The 21,049-nt window shown below is 40.5% G+C and overlaps 3 protein-coding genes across 3 annotated transcripts in view; 2 read left to right on the forward strand and 1 right to left on the reverse strand.

Moving 5' to 3' along the window:
- The window catches only part of LDHB (lactate dehydrogenase B), a 478,946-nt gene that overhangs the window by 18,641 nt on the left and 439,256 nt on the right, over nucleotides 1-21,049 (reverse strand). Inside the window, exons 2-3 of the mRNA XM_050747646.1 lie at nucleotides 5,369-5,460; nucleotides 1,830-1,964 (exon numbers count right to left, since the gene is read on the reverse strand). Coding sequence (XP_050603603.1) covers nucleotides 1,830-1,958 — 129 coding nt within the window. The 5' untranslated portion in view covers nucleotides 1,959-1,964; nucleotides 5,369-5,460. The remainder of the gene's footprint in view (nucleotides 1-1,829; nucleotides 1,965-5,368; nucleotides 5,461-21,049) is intronic.
- Nucleotides 1-21,049, forward strand: part of CMAS (cytidine monophosphate N-acetylneuraminic acid synthetase) — a 412,527-nt gene that overhangs the window by 4,477 nt on the left and 387,001 nt on the right. The gene's annotated exons all lie outside the window — the stretch shown is intronic.
- LOC126930527 (Parkinson disease protein 7-like) lies at nucleotides 13,826-14,464 on the forward strand. The gene is given in 2 exon segments (XM_050747647.1): nucleotides 13,826-14,276; nucleotides 14,278-14,464. Coding segments are annotated over 2 exon segments (570 nt in total). The 5' UTR covers nucleotides 13,826-13,862; the 3' UTR covers nucleotides 14,434-14,464.

Below are 21,049 nucleotides of genomic sequence, written 5' to 3' on the forward strand. Positions count from 1 at the left end.
TGTTTTTATTGGCATGAACAGTGAGCATGAAACTGTGGTTATTTCAATTCCCTGTAATCGAGGGAGCTGCTATCCTAAATGATAGTTACCTAAGTCAATTGAAGCTAGCTAGAAGGAAATGCAAAAGGATAAAACGTTCATTGGTGTCCACTACGTTTTTTAGTTAATTTTTTTGATAAGTGTTTCTCAGTAAAGATTCAGTTTGCTGCTTTAGAATTTAAACTTTGAAAACAGAAATGTGCTTCGTTAGGGGTTATTCAGGCAGCCTTTACATATGATACAAAGGGACAGTGTGTTCTCCTGAAGGCAAGGCAGCATTTTTGTTTTTGTTGTTCCTACATTTAAGGCAGCCAGCAGAAGAAATAACGAATCAATTCAGTGAGATAAATAAGAAAAGGGCTTTTTTCCTCAAAAGTCTTTGAGAACTAAAGAAAGCTTAACTGTGGTTTGAACTATAAAGGATACATATGAGGTAAGGCAAAAAGCCTATGGAGGTATATAAGAAAAACTGAAGTGGAAGGTGAAAACAGTATATTATTAGTGTTAAATCTCCTGATGTTGATAATTGCACTGATTATCTCAGAATATGTTCTAAGGAAATGTACTCTAAAACAGGGGTCCCCAAAACCAAGGTCACGGGCCAGTACTGAACCTAGCTAATGCCTGATGATCTGAAGTGGAACAATTTCATCCTGAAACCATCCCCTCACCCCACATCTGTGGAAAAATTGTCTCCCACGAAACTGGTCACTAGTGCCAGAAAGTTTGGGGACTGCTGCTCTAAAGGACTTAGAAGTAAAGGGCATAATATCTGCAATTTATTTTCAAATGGTTCAGAAAAAAAGCCATCTATAGACATAGACACATATATCATGGACATCTATATCTATTTCTATAGATCTCTGTATCTATAAATCTATCTACCTATGAGCATACATATATATACACACACACGTGTATATATGTATATATGGTGAGAGAGCATAAATAAAATATTAAGAATTGGTAAATGTCAGTGAAGTATTTATGAAAGTTTTATTTTTTTACCATTCTTACAAATTTTCTGTAAATCTGAAATCATTTCAAAATAAAACCAATAGGTAAATGTTTCAAGGGCTTAACAGAACATTCCCACAAACTCACAAAGCCATGCATGCACAGACTACTTATTAATTAAAGGATGGAAAGGGATCTTTGCAGTAGAGAAGGCTTGCTGTGACCACTTGAACCAGGGGATTAAGTTCAGCAGTAATGATACAAGTTGAGCATCATGTGTCTGCACAAAGGAGGACATGACAACACCTAGTTCCAATCCCAGCCAATAAATTCAACCCGAGCTGAATTACAAGAAAACATCAGACAGACAAACTGAGGGACATTCTACAGAACTCACCTGGATGCTACAAAAATGTCAATGACAGAAGAAACAAAGAAAGGTTGAGTAACAGCTCCAGATTAAAGAAGAGACATGACAAGTGTATGAAACACATGATCTCACACTGAAGTGAAAATAGCTATAAATGGCATGATTTTGAGATTTTTGACAACATGGAGAATTTTAAATGTTAATAGTATATGCTGGATGATAGTATTGCATCAGTGTTAAACTCTCTAAGTGCAGTAACTATTACGGTCACATAGGGAGAATATAATTCTTTTAGGAAATACATGCTTAAATATTTAAAAGTGAAGTGGGATTACATCTACAACTTCAAATTGTTCAGGAAAAAAAGAAATCTTTTAGAGATATAATAAAATTCCAAGGTGCCCAAAGAAACTGTGTACACATGCTGAACTTCTCTATCATCTATGGTGTTCTTGAAATGTACCTTTCCCAGAATGCTGATAGCACATGCCATACCAACTTGTCCAACACCCACTACAGTGATCTTATTGTTTGGGACTGTTGCCTCTTCTTCCGCAACTGGTGCAATGAGTTTTTCCTTAAGAGTTGCCATTTTACACTGCAAGGAAAGAATCAAAACATTACACATATCTCTGCATAGGAAATTCAAATAGAAATCATTCTTAAAATGATACTGTTGTAATTCTGAACTCAAGCACAACTTAAAATCAGCCTAATGATATTCTAGAAAGCAGAATGTATTTTAAAGAACCATGAGGCCGGGCTGGGCGTGGTGGCTCATGCCTGTAATCCCAACACTTTGGGAGGCAGAGGCAGGTGGATCACGAGGTCAAGAGATTGACACTATCCTGGCCAACATGGTGAAACCCCGTCTCTACTAAAAAACGAAAATTAGCTGGGCGTGGTGGCACACGCCTGTAGTCCTTCCTAACTACTCGGGAGGCTAAGGCAGGAGAATCACTTGAATCCGGGAGGCGGAGCTTGCAGTGAGCTGAGATGGCACCACTGCACTCCAACCTGGCCAGACTCCGTCTCAAAAGAAAAAAACAAAACAAAACAAAAAACCAGGAGATCCATTTAATGGAAGAATTCATTAAGGTAAAAACTTTCATGAAGCCCATTAGAACTGGATTTCTTCCTTCACCCTATGAGTCTATGCATTTAGTAGGTTGTTACTATTTCTGGCTAAAGAACTGAACATTTATGTGTAAATTAGCTAATTTGTTTCCCCTATGAAGAATGTATATGTAACTATGTAAACTAAGTTTGGGTCTAGTATTAACTCATATTTAAGCTTGGATAAAAAGAATAAATGGCCAATTTTGAACATAATTTCTACTATTAATGGTTATTATCATTCTTGGAAGACAGGGATTGATTCTTCTACTTTGTCTCACATAAAATGTGTTACAGTGTACTGTACATACAATGCATACTTAATACATAGTGACTGTAAAATGGCAATAATTTTTATGCAAAGTCTGCAAAAATATCAACCTGAATTCCTTTTAGGGCACCTAAGAAGCTTCTTGGAAAGTAGACACTTAATACATTGTCCTTTCAGGGATCACATGAGGAGACTATCAGTCTCTGAAACAGTTTCTGTCTAACCATCCAAATTAAAGACCCCCAAAATGTAAAAAAAAAAAAAAAAAAAAAAAACGGAAACCTGTTGGAAAATGAATGATCTGCACAGTAACAAATGTATCTGTGCCATCAGTTAACCAGATATGTTTTCTAGATAACTGAAAAAAACAGCAAAACTTACAGAAATAAACATCAATTCCATGGCAATTTATAGTACACTAAATATATACCACCCCCTTCTTGAACAGAGAATACAGATGGCAAATAAGCCTTTTCTTCATTATTATTACTTATAATTTTAGTAACCCATTGTAATGTCCATTATTTTCACTTGGTTTTTACTTTTTATGTCAGACTGTAGCATCTGAGGCCACCATACCTGTCTCAAACTGTACCAGTGCTTCCCAGTCTAGCTTTTAATTCTAATCTGCAATGGACTAAGCAATAAACCTAGTTTATTAACTGTATATGTAAAGTAAGAGTTAGCAGGACTCTGAGTTGGAATAAAGTATCTGAATTTGGAGACAACGGTGTAACAACTATTTTGTCTTATAGCTACTTTTTTTCCAAAAAATATTTCCTCCCATCTGTAAGGATAAATTAAAACGAGATTTTTTCGCCTTTACAGATCATACTTACAGTTTCCTAGTGGATGCTAAAGAGAGAAGATGCAATGTTGTGCAAGTGTCTCCACAAACAGATGACCTTAAAATGAAGCAAATTCAGCCAGGGCCTGCATTTTAAGCAGGCTCAGAAGAATGCTGCATCTCTTCTTGAACGAAGGACACACATGGATAGTTGTTCTGCCCTTAAGTTTACTGTTGTCAGATGGTCTGTTTACGATCATTTTGGTATATAGGGCGCCCAGGAAACAGTGGAAAATGAAAATCCAGAAACGGTGGCTATCTAAATACAGATTCGTTATTCTGACAGACCTTTTAACTTAGAAAACTTCAGGAAGTACAATTTAAAGGCTCAAGTCAGATTTTCTTTCAGATATTTCTGGTGGAAGTGCTTTTCTTTAATTTTTCCTTTAAGGAGTTTTAAGAAATGAGAAGAAAATGGTCTGCATGATATACGGGCCTGTGCCAACATCAGAGTGCAGGCTGCAAGGAACAAGAAGGACAAACCGGCCGGGCGCAGTGGCTCACGCCAGTAATCCCAGCACTTTGGGAGGCCGAGGCAGGCGGATCACGAGGTCAGGAGATCAAGACCATCCTGCCTAACACGGTGAAACTCCGTCTCTACTAAAAATACAAAAACAAAAATTAGCCGGGCGTGGTGGTGGGCGCCTGTACTCCCAGCTACTCGGGAGGCTGAGGCAGGAGAATGGCGTGGACCCGGCAGGCGGAGCTTGCAGTGAGCCGAGATCGCGCCACCGCACTCTAGCCTGGGCGACAGAGCGAGACTCTGCCTCAAAAAAAAAAAAAAAAAAAAAAGAACGACAAACGGTAAAAATTTGTCTGAGTCTTGGTCCCTTATGTCTCCTCACTGCTGTGGATATATATCATTAGAAATAAGCGAATGCCTTAATTTCAGGAACAAAGATCTTCTTTCAAGAATCTTTCTCACTGTAATCTTTTAAAGATTCAGGTTTTGCTTTTGAACTCCTCCCCTCCCCCCATCCCCCAGGCCCTTACTGCAGCTTGTACTGCTCGCGGCGCGCACAAACCATGTCCTCCTCAGGGTACAGGCAGCAAACAACAGCAGATCACAAGGGCAGGCAGAAGCTAGAGATTTCCCCGAGTAAGGTCTGTGGGGACAAGTCTAGGACTTCCTTACTCGGAGAACCCAAGGCTGGTAAAGTAAACGAAGCACCTAAGCATCAAGAAAAGAGGCCCTGCAGGAAAGAACTGGCGCATAGCTCCCGGAAAGGCTGAGAGCCGGGTAAAGATAAGTACAGCGCCAAACATGCTGGTCATCTAGGTGCCTTTCTCCCCATCCCAGCGAGTGCAGGGGCATTTCTCTATTACCTTGGTAGTAGATTGAAATATTCGAGGTAAAGATCGTCCAGCCTTCACAGGCCACCTGGTTCCGTCCCCCTCCCCCAGCTACTTGGGCACGTGTCCCGACTCCCGCCAGCAGGCCGTGGGGGTGATGTGGCCGCCATGAACCCACCAAGGACAAGCAGGGCCCGGTTTTAGCTGCAAATGCAGCAAGTCTCTCCCCTGATAGAACTCCCCTGAGCCGCCGCTGCTACCCTTCGCCTTCTGCTCCTCCGCCAGGGCACGACCCGCCCTGCGCCCCAAACCGAGCGGCAGAGTCAGGGCCCGAGGCCGGATGCTCAGAGCGAAAGGCCACGGAGGAGAGATGTGCTTCTTCCTCCTTCCCGCGGCTCCCCACACAATTACTCCCTCGCACGTCCCACCAGGCTAGTCTGTGAGCCAGGATTCAGGATCCTGAGCCGAAACCTACCAGGAGGGAGAAGGCGCTGGAGACCTCAGTAACAGCAGTGCGGAGAACACAATGTGAGCTGCTTGCGTCTCCTCCGGCGCCGGCTCTGCAAGGAGGGAGGAGGGGGCGGGGGGCGGGGCCCCACAACCTCCGCAGCCTCTTAGGTTTCTCCATTGTGATTGGAAACCCGAGCACCGCCTACCCCTCCCCTCGGCTCGCTCAATCCCCTTCAAGGACAAGGGCTCAAGTGTGCACACTCCCTCCCCCACCCTCCAGATAAGGGGGTCACCTTCCAGAGGCCTCCGCTCTCAGCTGGTCTCACATCTCGCAGGCTCTTTAATGCGGAGGCCACGTTATTTCTAAAACTTGCCCATCCCCGACTCTTCTGGATTTTAACAAAATCGATTAGATGTTGTTCAATTAGATTTAGTACAAATAGAAATACATTTCTATGTTGCATTTCAGTTAAACTTTAAAGGACTTAAAAAACTACATCTGAATTTAGATCATCTCCGTTTTAAAGTTCATTTGATGGAGATGACTATTTTTTTTCAACGCGTTTCAACAAACACGCACTGATTGCTTACTCGTTGCCTGACAAGGCCAATGAGGCCTGGTCCTTGACTTCTGAAGTTCCCCTACAATTCCACCTGGTCTCAAGGTCCGGCTTTGCCCTCTAGGGGAAATGGTGGGACCACTAAGTGAGATGCACTTTCTTTTTTAGTCCCTGATCGACTCCAGAGCTCGATGTTGTCATTCATTCCGTCTTCAACCCTCAGCCAGTGCTTGGTACCTAAATATATAGCATTGATGAATAAATGAATGAATGATAAACTGGAGGAATTCTGAAGAGTCTGGCTTCAGTTCTGTTTTCTTATAATGAAATTGCTTTCAAATATAGCCATCTCACAAACTCCCTATATGTGAAAAATGGTTTGTTTGGTTTTTTTTTGTAAACGCATATTTCTTGTATATGACCACTAATTCTATAATTATTGCTTCAGTTTCTTCTCAGTGCCAAGCATTGGTAAAAACATAAATATAACACTATGCCCTCTGAGGTGTTCCTAGTCCAATGGCGATAGACAAGTAGGCAACCTATTTCAATTACAATACAATGTGATAAGTGGCGATAGAAATCTGGTTAAAGTACAATAAAAATTCAGAGGAAAGAATCACTAAGAGAAGGGTTTGTTGAGAAGAATTCATAAGCCTCAAACTCTTCAAATCATTCAGCTAGTGGGGACTTTGAATGACTGAAGATACAGTCCAGTTACAAATTAAAATGTGATGGTGAGGAAAAGAGCTTGGAGGATAATCTCAAAAGTATTACATTAACCCTAAATCCAGGTTTGAAGCAAGAATAGCCAAGTCAGCCTAGCAAGATATCTAGAAGCCACCCTAGATTTCTTTTTCACCTACTTTGCAAGTCAATCACCAGGCTCTGCAGACTTTACTTCTAAATATCTCTCCACTTATCCCTCTTCTTGCCATCCCCATTACTGTGTAACTTTGGAGATGAGGTAGGAAAAAATGAAAAGAGGTTTTTATTTCCTTCCTCTACCCTTATTTCCATTCCTTGCCACAAGGTGTTCTAAACTGATTGAACAAAGTGAATGCTCTAGTATATAACTCTAAATGCCAGGAAAGCATGCTACCGCCCTCAAACATTTGAGAATTATATACCCTGGCAAGCCATCTTTCATGCATAAAAGACAATTTTATATATACAATGATCCAGAAAATATATTCCTTATACCATTCTATTTTGAAATAAATCACTGGGAAACTACATGCCAACATATTGAAAAATAAGCAAAAGTAGGAATGTAAGAAAGGGAGAAATTATGGCATAAAAATATAGGCAAGGATGGCTAAACCAATTAATCTAGACATAAGGACAAAAAATTCCCAGAAATGTAGTTATAAAACTGAATGTTAATGTCAAAAATTGTCAAAAGAATATTTGTCATGAGAGATATATATTCCAGTGGAGGATCATAGATAATAAACAAGTCAATAAATTTTAAAATGATGAGATAAAGGATGTAAATGTAACAACATACAAGTTCCCTGTCTGGGCTTTTCCAGTCTGTGGGCTGTTGTCAACAGTATTTATGATGTTGCAGAAGATGGAGTAATTCACTCCTGTAGTAAATGACTCCATTCTGCTGTGTTTTTTGACTTCTTGTGCCTTAAAAAAAAGTCTCCTGTTACCAGACTGTGAACTGTTTTAAAACTGTATTCATAGAATTGGAGAACAAAATAGGAACTTAAAAATAATCTAATCCAAATGAATACCTAGAGTTTGAGTGACTGGCCTCAAATTACTCTGTTATTTAAGAATAGAACCAAAAATAGTTTTGATCTTGCTGCTATCTGTATGCCTTTCTGTGGGAATTCTTTGTTAATTCTATTTTGCTGTCTTTATACTTCAGTAGCCACAAAACCAGATTAGCTAATATTATTAGGACGGTAAATTCTTTGAGGGTACTTTATTCACTTTTATATCTCCAGGTAACATAGCACTTCTGATAAGGTACGTTTATATCTCCCAGCAGATACCTATTAAACTTGAGGCACAATATGAGTAAATGAACCCTGAGTTAGGATTTGAAAGACATTCATTGATACATAGATTCTTTTACATCATTTTCTTTGCAATTTTCCTTATTTCCTAATTCTTAGGAATAGTTTAAGGAGTTGAAGTTCCTTGAAGCTGAGCTTCAGATAGGTGAGGTTTTTTTTTTTTGTTTTTTTTTTTTTTTTTTTTTTTTTTTTTTGAGGCGGAGTCTTCACTCTGTTGCCCAGGCTGGAGTGCAGTGGCGCGATCTCGGCTCACTGCAAGCTCCGCCTCCCAGGTTCGCGCCATTCTCCTGCCTCGGCCTCCCGAGTAGCTGGGACTACAGGCATCCGCCACCACGCCCGGCTAATTTTTTGTATTTTAGTAGAGACGGGGTTTCACCGTGTTAGCCAGGATGGTCTCGATCTCCTGACCTCGTGATCCGCCCGCCTCGGCCTCCCAAAGTGCAAGGATTACAGGCGTGAGCCACCGCGCCCGGCCTAGGTGAGGTATTACTATAATAGCAATATATGCTTGTAAATGGAGAGCAACTGGCCTTGGTGGGTATCTCAACAAGAAGAAGAAAAAGGATCCAGGTAGAGAAACACAATACTAGTTGGGGGAAAGGAGAACTGAGGGTTTAATATCTCAAAAAGCAAAATAATTCGATTCTAATTGTCTAGCCCTTCATTAGATAGTTGTAACATAGAGTACTTTTTTTCCATTTACATGTTAGCTGTTCTTTTTAGAAGACAGGTAGTTAAATTCTAAATCATACTAGTAGCTATGAATTCTCATTGTGATGTCTACTTGGATATAGACTAGTTTGTGCTAAGCAGTAGGTCCCTAATGTGCTTGAATGACAGATGTTTAGAAGTAGTTTGTCGATAAAAAATGCGTAGGCTCAAAGCCATGAATATACGTTGATTTTTATCTCTTGCCCTTGCAAGCTGTTTTCTCTGGGTATCTGAAAAACGTCATGGAAAAAACTTTGACTGTATATATTCTACACATGGAAAAATGCCTTCTTGCTGTCTCCTACTGGGGGACATGATAAATCTGTGAAAGGTACCTCAGGTAGGTAAGCCTTTGACTTGCTAAGGGTTCATCCTTGCTAGAGTTATGCAGAGAATAAAATATCCATGTATAGTGAATTACACACCAGATTCAATTTCAGTTTTTGCCTAAAGTGAGCTTTCTGGCAGATCAGCCGAAAGATCAGCAGAGCCCATTAGAAACCAGAACTGCCCCCACTGCTTTCCACATGGTGTTCTTGACATGGTCTGGTCGCTGCTTCTGGGAACAGAAGCACCTGGTCTACATTCTCTGGGCATTATGTGAAGTCGTCTGATGCCATCTATATTTCCCCTTCCTGGAACCATGACCTATTATCCTTTCTGGTGCCAAGGACTGCAGTTGAAAATACTTCTTTTCTTATTCCAGAAATCCTGAAGGAGATATTAGCTTTTCTATGCTCTAGCTGTACACATTTCAAAACATAGATTTTTTATTTTATTTATTTATTTAATTTTTTTAGCAAATAAAAGGTTAAGAATCAGAATGCAAGTGCTGGTAATAAAACAAACAGTCCCAGACAGCCTGTGATCCCAGCACTTTGGGAGGCCAAGGCAGGTGGATCACAAGGTCGGCAGATCGAGACCATCCTGGCTAACACAGTAAAACCCCGTCTCTACTAAAACTACAAAAATTAGCTGGGCATGGGCTGGGCGCGGTGACTCACGCCTGTAATTCCAGCACTTTGGGAGGCCGAGGCAGGTGGATCACAAGGTCAGAAGTTCGAGACCAGCCTGGCCAAGCTGGTAAAATCCCGTCTCTAATAAAAATACAAAAATTAGCCGGGCACAGTGGTGGGCGCCTATAATTCCAGCTACTCAGGAAGCTGAGGCAGGAGAATCGCTTGAACTCGGGAGTGGAGGTTGCAGTGAACTGAGATCCTGCCACTTCACTCTGGCCTGGGCAACAGAGCAAGACTCTGTCTCAAAAAAAAAGAAAAAAAAAATTAGCTGGGCATGGTGGCATTTGCCTGTAGTCCTAGCTACGCGGGAGGCTGAGGCAGGAGAATCGCTTGAACCCAGGAGGCGGAGGTTGCAGTGAGCCGAGATCAGGCCACTGCGTTCCCACATGGGTGACAGAGTGAGACTCCTCAAAAAATAAAAAAATTAAAAAAATTAAAAACAAACAAACAAACAGTCCTCTGCCTCTCTCATCCCCAGATCCCCGTCCTGATCCTCAGAGCAACCACTTATTCTTTCTGACTTCTTGAATTGTAGTCCAGAAGTCCAGCTGCTGTTTCCTTTCTATCCCTGTGCTCATTTAAAATATGAATGAGTATATAGTCCTTTAAATATACATTAATTTGTGAGGTGGAAAGTGTTATTACTGAGATTTTTTTTTGCTAGAAAACCCTAGAGTTCACTTGCTTAAAGTTTTCTTAGAGTCCTGCAAAGCAATACACATCCAGGAATTTGTACTACATGATTTGCATAAAGCTTTCATTTATTGAAAATAGTACTGTGTGCCAGGCATGTAATGCATTAACTGCATATAATAATGTGGTCACATGAATTAAGTACAAGTAATGCTTACTTTACTTACATTAACTTATGTAATCCTCATTTCAACCCTATATGGTGGGTACTTTTATTTTTCTTATTTTAAGGATATGGGGAAACGGAATCACAGAAGGTCAGTAACCTGACCAAAATCACACAACTAGTAAGCAGACTCTCTCTCTCTCTCTCTCTCTCTCTCTCTGTGTGTGTTTAAATTTTGGTTTTTTTTTTTTTTTTTTTGGGAGGCCGAGACGGGCGGATCACGAGGTCAGAGACAGGGCTAATACGGTGCTCTCTACTAAAAAATACAAAAAACTAGCAGGCTGGAGGCTGAGGCAGGAGAATGCAGTGCAGTGCAATCCGGCCACTGCACTCCAGCCTGGGTGACAGAGCAAGACTGTCTCAAAAAAAAAAAAAAAAAAAAAAAAATTTTGGTTTTTTTTTTTTTTTTTTTTTTTTTTTGAGACAGGGTCTTGCTCTTTCACGCAGGCTGGAGTGCAGTGGTGCAATCTCTGCTCACTGCAACCTCCGTCTCCGGGGTTCAAGTGAGTCTCCTGCCTCAGCCTTCCAAGTAGCTGGGATTACAGGCACCCACCACCATGCCTATGGGGAAAAGAAAGATCAGACTGTTACTGTGTCTACATAGAAAGAAGTAGACATAAGAGACTCCATTTTGTTCTGTATTTGAGATGCTGTTAATCTGTGACCCTACCCACAACCTTGTCCTTGCAAGAGACATGTGCTGTGGTGACTCAAGGTTTAAAGGATTTTGGGCTGTGCAGGATGTGCTTTGTTAAACAAGTGCCTGAAGGCAGTACGCTTGTGAAAAGTCATCACCATTCTCTTAATCTCAAGTACCCAGGGACACATACACTGCCGAAGGTCACAGGGACCTCTGCCTAGGAAAGCTAAGTATTGTCCAAGGTTTCTCCCCATGTGATAGTCTGAAATATGGCCTCCTGGGAAGGGAAAGACCTGATCGTCTCCCAGCCTGACACCTGTGAAGGGTCTGTGCTGAGGAAGACTAGTGTAAGAGGAAAGAAGGCCTCTTGGCAGTTGAGATAGAGAAAAGCATCTGTCTCTTGCCAGTCCCGGTGGGACATCTCGGTGTAATGGAACATCTCGGTGTAATGGAACATCTCGGTGTAAAACCCGATTGTATGTTCTGTTTACTGAGAAAGGAGAAAACCGCCTTAGGGCGAAAGGTGGGACTTGCTAGCACAATGCTGCTCTTTATGCACTAAAAAGGTTTATGGAGATGTTTATATATGCATATCAAGGCACAGCACTTTTCCTCAAACTTAAGTCACAGAGATCTTTATTCATATGTCTTACTGCTGACCTTCTCCCTGCTATGATCCTATTGTCCTGCCACTTCCCTTTTTCTGAGATGGTAAAGATAATGATCAATAAATACTGAGGGAACTCAGAGACCGGTGCCGGCGCGGGTCCTCTGTATCCTGAACGCCGGTCCCCTGGGCCCACTTTTTCTTTCTCTATACTTTGTCTCTGTGTCTCACTTGTTTTCTCAAGTCTCTCCTTCCACCTAACGAGAAACGCCCACAGGTGTGGAGGGGCAGGCCACCCCTTCACATGCCCAGCTAATTCTTGTATTTATTGTAGAGACAGGGTTTCACCCTGTTGACCAGGCTGTTCTCAAACTCCTGACCTCAGATGATCCTCCCGCCTCAGCCTCCCAAAGTGCTGGCATTACAGGCCTGAGCCACTGCACGGGCCGGGGATCATTCTTAACATACAGAAATATACAGATTTGTTTCCTTTTAAAAAATGGTTACAAAATATTCAATCATTCAGAAACACCATGACGTATTTAACTGTTCCCATATTTTGAGACATTATGCTTTTTACTATGGTAAATAACATTGTATAGATATTATTGCACATTGTAGTCATCTCTATTTGTCATTGCTTCCGTAGGTCTCTGAAAGTGAAATTCCTGGGTAAAAGAGTAAAACAGTTTTTCGGAAGGGCTGTAGCCTTTAATTCCGAACCCCTTCTGCGTATGTCTTACTATACTGTCATCATTGCATATTATTAAATTTTATTTGTCCAGTTTGTCAGATGAAAATGGTATTTCGTTCCCTTCTGCAATTCTAGAGGCAGTAGGGGAAAAAAGGAAGTGCTATTTTGTTATAAATTTGTATAACTATGATTATTGCTTATGTATACTTTTATATTTTTTAAACTTTCCATTATCTGCTCATCTACCAAAGTGAACATTCTTCTTATTTTGTTTCTCTGCTTAGCACCTATTCACTTTACTTTTGAAAACAGTCATGGGGTTTTCTATCCTCTCATCTCTTCCTCCCCTTAAATACATCGAAGCTTCCCAAGGGAAAAACTTGTCTAAAACTGGAGCCAAACAAGGGGAATAAGATGAGAGACAGCAAAAGAGAAGCCAGTGATGGCATTAGAGTTCCTGCATCAAGAGCAACATAGACCGGGCTCGGTGTCTCAGGCCTGTAATCCCAGCACTTTGGTAGACTGAGGCGGGCAGATCACAAGGTCAGGAGTTCAAGACCAGCCTGGCCAATATGGTGAAACCCCGTCTCTATAAAAAATATAAAAATTAGCTGGGCATGGTGAGTGGTGGCAGGCACCTGTAGTCCCAGCTACTCTGGAGGCTGAGGCAGGAGAATCACTTGAAACCGGGAGGCGAAAGTTGCAGTGAGCCGAGATTGTGCCACTGCACTCCAGCCTGGGCAATAGAGAGAAAACTCCAACCCCGTCTCAAAAAAAAACAAAAAACAAAAAACAAAAAAAGGCGATATAATCCAGCCTTGTCCTTAGGCTATTTTAGGTTAGCAAACCTCACTGATGATAGACGAGGTCCTAACTGATGTAATATTTTGACCACTTTGAAATTACAATGTCATTGTTATTTCAATACTGATAAAAGAAAACTTCAACCAAATTAAATTTAAAGGAATTGAATTGAGCAATGAATGTTTTGTGAATCGGGCAGCCCCCCTAAATCTCAGCAGATTCAGAGGCTCCAGCGCAGCCACGTGGTGGAAGAAGATTACAGACAAAAAAAGGGAATGACGTACAGAAATTGGAAGTGACACACAGAATGGCTGGATTGGTTACAGCTTGGTGTTTGCCTTATTTGAACACAGTTTTAATACTAGCAGTGTATGAATGGTTGAAGTATGGCCTCTGGAATGGCCAAGACTTAGCTACAGTTACAGAAGTTACATTTTCAATTTTGTCTGACTATTAAGCTAGGTTACAGTTCATCCACAAGGACTCAAATATAGAAGTATGGAGTCCTTCTTAGGCCATATTTAGTTTGCTTTAACAATATCAAAATACGACCTTCAGCCTGGTGTGGGCCTTTTAAACATATAACATAAAAATGGCTTCCAAAAGAGCTCTGGTCATCCTGGCTAAAGGAGCAGAGGAAATGGAGACGGTCATCCCTGTAGATGTCATGAGGCGAGCTGGGATTAAGGTCACCGTTGCAGGTCTGGCTGGAAAAGACCCAGTACAGTGTAGCCGTGATGTGGTCATTTGTCCTGATGCCAGTCTTGAAGATGCAAAAAAAGAGGGACCGTATGATGTGGTGGTTCTACCAGGAGGTAATCTGGGTGCACAGAATTTATCTGAGTCTGCTGCCGTGAAGGAGATACTGAAGGAGCAGGAAAACCGGAAGGGCCTGATAGCCGCCATCTGTGCAGGTCCTACTGCTCTTTTGGCTCATGAAATAGGTTTTGGAAGTAAAGTTACCACACACCCTCTTGCTAAAGACAAAATGATGAATGGAGGTCATTTACACCTACTCTGAGAATCGTGTGGAAAAGGACGGCCTGATTCTTACAAGCCGGGGGCCTGGGACCAGCTTCGAGTTTGCACTTGCAATTGTTGAAGCCCTGAACGGCAAGGAGGTGGCGGCTCAAGTGAAGGCTCCACTTGTTCTTAAAGACTAGAGCAGCGAACTGTGATGATCACTTAGAGAAACAGGCCATTAGGAATCCATTCTCACTATGTTCGCTCTAAACAAAACAATGGTAGGCTAATGTGTTCAGAAGCGGCTGTCACTACTGCTTTTGCGGAAGTATAGTTGTGAACTCACAACTACACAGAGATTTCTCAGCCTACAAATTGTGTCTATACATTTCTAAGCCTTGTTTGCAGAATAAACAGGGCATTTAGCAAAAAAAAAAAAAAAATAATAATAATAATAATATCAAAATACTACAAGTAAGGGTGATTTTAAAAAATGTTTTGTTTCGTGTTCATTTTAAAGTCATAAAAACTTGCCAAATTTGTTATGTATCAGAAAATTGACACTGGTACACGACTGTAAGCTGAACTAGGGACCTTATTCAAATTTTACCAATTTTAATATTGAGTATTTTTTTTAAAAAATACACATTTCTTCATGTTAAGCAGTTTGTGCAATGTGGATAGATTGCCTTTCTAACTAGAAAATAAATATTAAAAATATTTAAAAATATATCAAGCACTACCTAGGTTTTTTAGGCAATATTAATGGACTCAGGAGCTTATTTTACTTTTAGAGTAGAAAACGTTGGAGAGAACATTTGCCTCAGGCATTTGGAGAGTGGATTGAGCATTTAGGTTAATTATTATGTCTTACTCATTATTTAAGACAGGTTAAAATGTAACTTCTTGCAGTGTTCTGTACCATGAAGGAATTTGTTCCTACCCTCATCTATCACCAGTGGTTGAAATCGTTCAGTTTAATGGGTTTCTAAAAGCCATTTCCAGGCAGCTGTGTTTACCCTTCTCTCCAAATGCTCACTGGTGCTTCCTAAGCAAAAATATGACAAGGAACATTTCACTCATCTGTATTTAAATATAAAAGCCTTGCATATATAAATATAAAAGTTTAGTGTCTCTTTTTGTTTTCTCTGATTTGGGCCTATGGCAAAAAAGAAAATAAAAAGCAATAGCAAACAAAAAGCAATTTGAAAACAAACGGAGAAGTGAACCAAAAGCAACCCCGAAAATTCAGAGTTCTGATGTTGTAGTTGATTTTCTTGTTTTCTGTTTTTCGTTTTAGGGATGGGGGTCTGTCTATGTTGTCCAAGCTGATCTCAAACTCTTGGCCTCAAGCCATTTTCCTACCTTGGCCTTCCAAAGTTCTGGGATTACAGGCATGAGCCATCACTCCCAGCCCTGATATTACTTACATGAAATTTGTTAAATAAAAAATAGGTGCCACTGGGGAGTGGAACATAAGGGTGCTAATATTTATTCACATCTACTATGGCTAGATTCCATACTAGGTGCTTTGAATGGCTCAGTTTAATCTTCATGGTGTAATCAAAGTGTACTCATGATGTTGACCTTGAGACAAATGTCTAATAGTATTTAATGAATAGAGATGATAGTGTAATGGGGCAAAGAAGCATTGTAAAGCCAGAGGCAGAAGGTACAATCCAACTTCTGGCTAATTAAGTGATACTGTACTCTCAGATCCTGTCTCTTTAATTATCTTAATTTTATTCTCTAAATAATTCATGATTTTTTATAAAGAATTGAAAAAATATGGGAATGTGTAAGAAAGCAAAAGTCCTTACTTTCCTCATACCCCGATTCTTCTCCCTAGGGATAATTGTCATTAATATATTAATGTGCATCCTTTCTGTCTCCCACAACCTAAATAAAATATATAGTTGAAATTTTGTTAGTAAACAATAAGATTCTAATCAACCCTTTTCGGATGTAAATTACTTACTGTTCATAATGATAGCTTTACTTTTGGCATATTATATTTCTTAATTTCAAATATTGGATCTCTTAGATCACGTGAGGAATAATATGCCATTATATGTATATTTTTCTTACAGGTTTAGAACTTAATAAAAATTGTCAAAATGTACTGAGTTTAAAAGTTACTAAAGTGTATTACTGTGTGCTAGCTTCTTTGCCTATATTATCATATGATAACATGTTTAATCCTCATGAGAACCCTTTAAACTAGGTGCTAAAACTCTTCCTATTGGACAGTTGGGAAATTTGAGACACCGAGGGGTCACATAAATTGGCTAAGATCACAGAGTTACTAAGTGGTGATGCTAAAATTCAAACCCAAAAGCAAGGTTCCAAGATCCCAGAACCAGAACTCTTAACCACTATGCAATGATGAAGATATTGAGCTAGTAAAAGACCATGGTCAATACACACATACACACACAAAGGTGGTAATAACCTAGAAATCACAGTGTTGCTCCCAGGGACAAGGAGATTTTCTACTTTCTATGAAAAAAAATATTTTATTTTATTTTATTTTATTTTTGGCATGGGGGTTTAGAAAGAATTTGACTGAGGGTCACAAGGCAGAAAAAGAGACCAAAGCAAGTTTTAGAGCAGGAGTAGAAATTTATTAGAAACCTTTAGAACAGTAAGAAAAGGAAGGAAAGAAAGGAAGAAAAGCACAATTGGAAGAGGACCAAGCAGGTGACTTGAGAAACCAAGTATACCTATATTATTGTTATTCTGAACTAATAAAGTTGACGCTTTCTCATGAGTTTGGATCACAATCCTGAAAGACTTGAATACCATAATCCTGAATGTTGAAATCCCAAAAGATCAAAATCCCTAAAGTCCAAATCCCTGAAATCTAAAATCCCCCCAAAATCACAATCACATGATAATTACATCATGTTTGGTGGAATTATTATCTTGTTATTTTCTTGTTTGAAAATTAGGTATGGGTGATTAAGGAGATGCATGTGGGTGCCAAGTTGACAAGGGGTGAACTTGTGGACTCAATTTTAGGAGTCAACTTGACCGAATTAAGGGATACCAAAAAAACCTGGTAAAGAATTATTTGGGGGAGCATCTGCAAGTATGTTTCCAGAGGAGATTGCTGTGTGAGCCTGAGTGGTGTAGGTGGGGAAGATCTGCCCTCAATGTTGGCGGCACCATCCAATCAGCTAGGGACTTGGAGAGAACAGGTAGAAAAAGCAAATTAGTCTCTTTGAGAGTAGAGACTTTTGCTGCCTTGGACACCAGAACCCCTAACTTGTTGGCTCTTGGACTCCAGAACTTACATCAGTGGTCCCTCAGGTACTGACGCTCTCGGACTGAGAGGTACATTTGCTTCCCTGGTTCTCAACATAAAAACAATGAAGCTTCCTCAATAAATGAAAATATGTCCTTCTTGTACATCTGCATTTGTGAAAGATAAAATTTCACAAGATCTCGGCTCTTTGGGATACTGCAAATGCGGTGGCAACCCATCACAATCTTTCATTGGTCTTGTCAAAAGACTTATGTTGTCCTTCACGGTACTTCAGATGACTGCCGTTACAAAACTAAGGGCACACAATTACCCACCATGGTGATATGCATTTATGCATTTTGCTTTTTGACCTATTTCTTTATGAATATGGTTTGTCTGCTATAACTGCTGTACCTGTGAGACTCTATAGATGAGTGTTTATGCTTGCAAAAATATGCATATTTTACATATTTTATTGTGTAAAGTTGTCTATACAATAGATCTTTATACAATAATGACAATAGACCTTTACATAATAAAAGTATTTTATTTTATTACGTAAAGTGGTCTATGAAATATTCTGTCTTGTTTTTATGTTTCTCAAATATCCTTTTAAAATGTAAATAAATGTTATTTAAAGAATTGTAAATTATCTTTACCAGAATTATATTTTCAGAATTTTGATCTTTTTTAAGTTTTCAACATTTGGAAATATGGCATGTAGGATTGTTTCTTTCAGAATTATTACAGGCTCCTGTTATCCATAACTTTTATGGTTTTCTTTCCTCTTCTGTTGGCCTTTGGCAAAGCAAAAACAAAATAAAAACAAGCCCTTTTGTCTCTCTTAGTGGTATCTATGCATGGAATGTGCAGAATTATATCTTGTGGCCCAAGAGTTTTAGCCTTCATTAGATTATTCAGTCACATTTCCATTTAATGTCCAGTTTCAACAGTCAGAGCCTCTATCCCATAAGACCAAAGACATTTTAGTCATTTTTCCACTTTTCTGCTTTCCAGCTCTGTTTGGGAACTCCTAGGTAATGCATACAATGTTCCCCAAATCAGTCCTGATTGTTCCCTGTCTCCATCAGTGGTAGGGCTTCAGTCCATTGCTTCATTCTCCTGCAGGACCCCTCTTCCATTTTGAGACCAGCTTCTCCCAAGTGCCACTTGCTTTTCCTTGGGAGAAGGATGATAACAGATTATTCTCTCCAGTGAGAGCAGACATTAGGTTATAATGTTTATTAAAATTTATCAGATAGTTTAAGAAAAACAGAAGGGAATTATAACACAGAAAGCCTAAAACTGGAACCTATAGATAGCCATTCCAGAGTCCACAGATGCAGGCTCCTCTGCAGATGTCACTCTTAGCTCTGGACCCAACTACAAATTGTAGGGAACTGCTTCCCTCCAAAAAGGAGTAGCCTTGAACACAAGGAGGCCACTGTTTCACAAAGGAAGGTGTTTCTGTCTTAATTTAATTTAATGTAACTTAATTTGGGAGAGCTAAGTAATTAAACATGAGGCCAAAGTACATAAGAAAGTGGCAGTCTTTTATTGCAAATATGCGCACACTCTCCTGCGAGGTTCTCTGGTCCTCAGGTGTGGGGGGCCAGGGAAGTCCCGCCAGCGCTCTCCGGTGAGGTTCTCTGGTCCAGGAATGCCGGTGCCGGCCGGCTGCTACTGGCAGCGGACTTTTATGCATTGGTACTGGAAGGGGGAGGGCAGTGGGTGGGATAAAGGCATGATAGGGCCGTCTCCATAGGCGTGGCTGGGTAAGTTTCAATCTCTTCGGATTGATGTCCTGCAGTACCTGCTCAGTTGATCTGCATTTTCCCTGGCGCAGCTGCATTTTCCTGGGCGCGGGCTGCATTTTCCCGCGGGCGGGTAAGTTGGTGATGAAGAACCCGGAAGTAACAGGGGCGGTGCCTTCTCGTTCACCTTCCTCCATCTTGTCCCTTCTCCCTCACCCAAACAGTTTCCTCTTCTACCCTGTCTAAGCTGAGCCCCTAAAGTCCCCATTTCCTGCCCTAATTATTTAGGGAATAATTGCAGGTGGGGATAAAGTCTCATTGGTTGACAGAGAGCCCTCACCTCATCCCCCACACTTACAGGGGTATGGACTTGCTCTTTGGAATCCCCAGACCATTGAGATGCAACAGTGCATTCCTAAGCATGCCATTGTTTGGTCTTATGTGACTCTATGTGTAACTTCAACAATCCAGACTTGTTTAGATGCTTTTTAAACTATTTTGTTGTTGCTTTATTGCACCGGCACTTTTATTGAGCAGCTGATAGGAGAGTAGACATCTATCTCTTGTTCCCAATCTAAGGAGAAAGCCCTTAAGTCAGTATTAAGTGTGATACTAAATTCAGTGGGGGTGCTTTTGTTTTTGTTTTTATTTTTGTTTATTAAGAATAGGTGCTGAATTTAGCAAACACCTTATCTGTTTGTATTAATATAATGATTTAGTATTTATCTTTGATTACACTTGTCAGGCCTCTGAACCCAAGCTAAGCCATCATATCCCCAGTAATCTGCACGTATACATCCGGATGGCCTGAAGCAACTGAAGATCCACAGAAGTGAAAATAGCTTAACTGATGACATTCCACCATTGTGATTCATTTCTACCCCATCCTAACTGATCAATGTTCTTTATAATCTCCCCCACCCTTAAGAAGGTTCTTTGTAATTCTCCCCAGCCTTGAGAATGTACTTTGTGAGATCCACCCCCTGCCCCCAAAACATTGCTCTGAACTCCACTGCCTGTCCCAAAACCTGTAAGAACTCATGATAATCCCATCACCTTTGTTGACTCCTTTTTTGGACTCAGCCTGCCTGCACCCAGGTGAAATAAACAGCCATGTTGCTCACACAAAGCCTGTTTGGTGATCTCTTCACACGGACACGTGAAACACTTGGAATAAACTCTTACCTGTGTGGCCACGTGGTAGTATTCTTTTAGTAGATGGTTGGATTTCATTTGTTAATATTTTGCTGAGAATTTTTACATCTTAGATCTCTAGAATTAGTTTGTAGTTTTCTGGTAACTTTTTGATGATTTTGGTATTAGGTTAATGCTGGCCTTAGAAGATGAGTTGGAAAGTATATCCTTCTCATCTGTTTTCTGAAAGTTAAGTGTCCGGATTTTACTGTATTTTATAAAGAGTGTGGAAGTTTGTTTGACAGACATTTAAGTTACTTGTGGATCAGCTTGATGCTATGGAGGCTTGTTTTTAAACTGTTAGAGCAGGTCTAGAGTGGTCTTGCTCTATGGCTGGTTTATACGTATTACCAAGGTTTATACTTCTGGTCGATGTACTGAAGCCCTGGGTCTTCAACAGGATCCGTACACAATGGCTGACCCGAGTTTGAATACCTCCGGATTCCCTTTGGGTTCTGAGAACCATTTCATTTGCAGCTCCTCACAGTGGTTCCTTGCTGCCCTCCTGTCTTTTGTGCACCCCACACATTCCAGCTGCCTGAGCTTTCCTGAACTCCAGTCCCTGTCCTTCCGACTCAGCGAGACTGCAGTGTTCTGCTTGGACTTGTACGTCCAATGTGG

Source organism: Macaca thibetana, chromosome 11, assembly GCF_024542745.1.
Source record: "Macaca thibetana thibetana isolate TM-01 chromosome 11, ASM2454274v1, whole genome shotgun sequence".
Lineage (NCBI taxonomy): Eukaryota > Metazoa > Chordata > Mammalia > Primates > Cercopithecidae > Macaca > Macaca thibetana.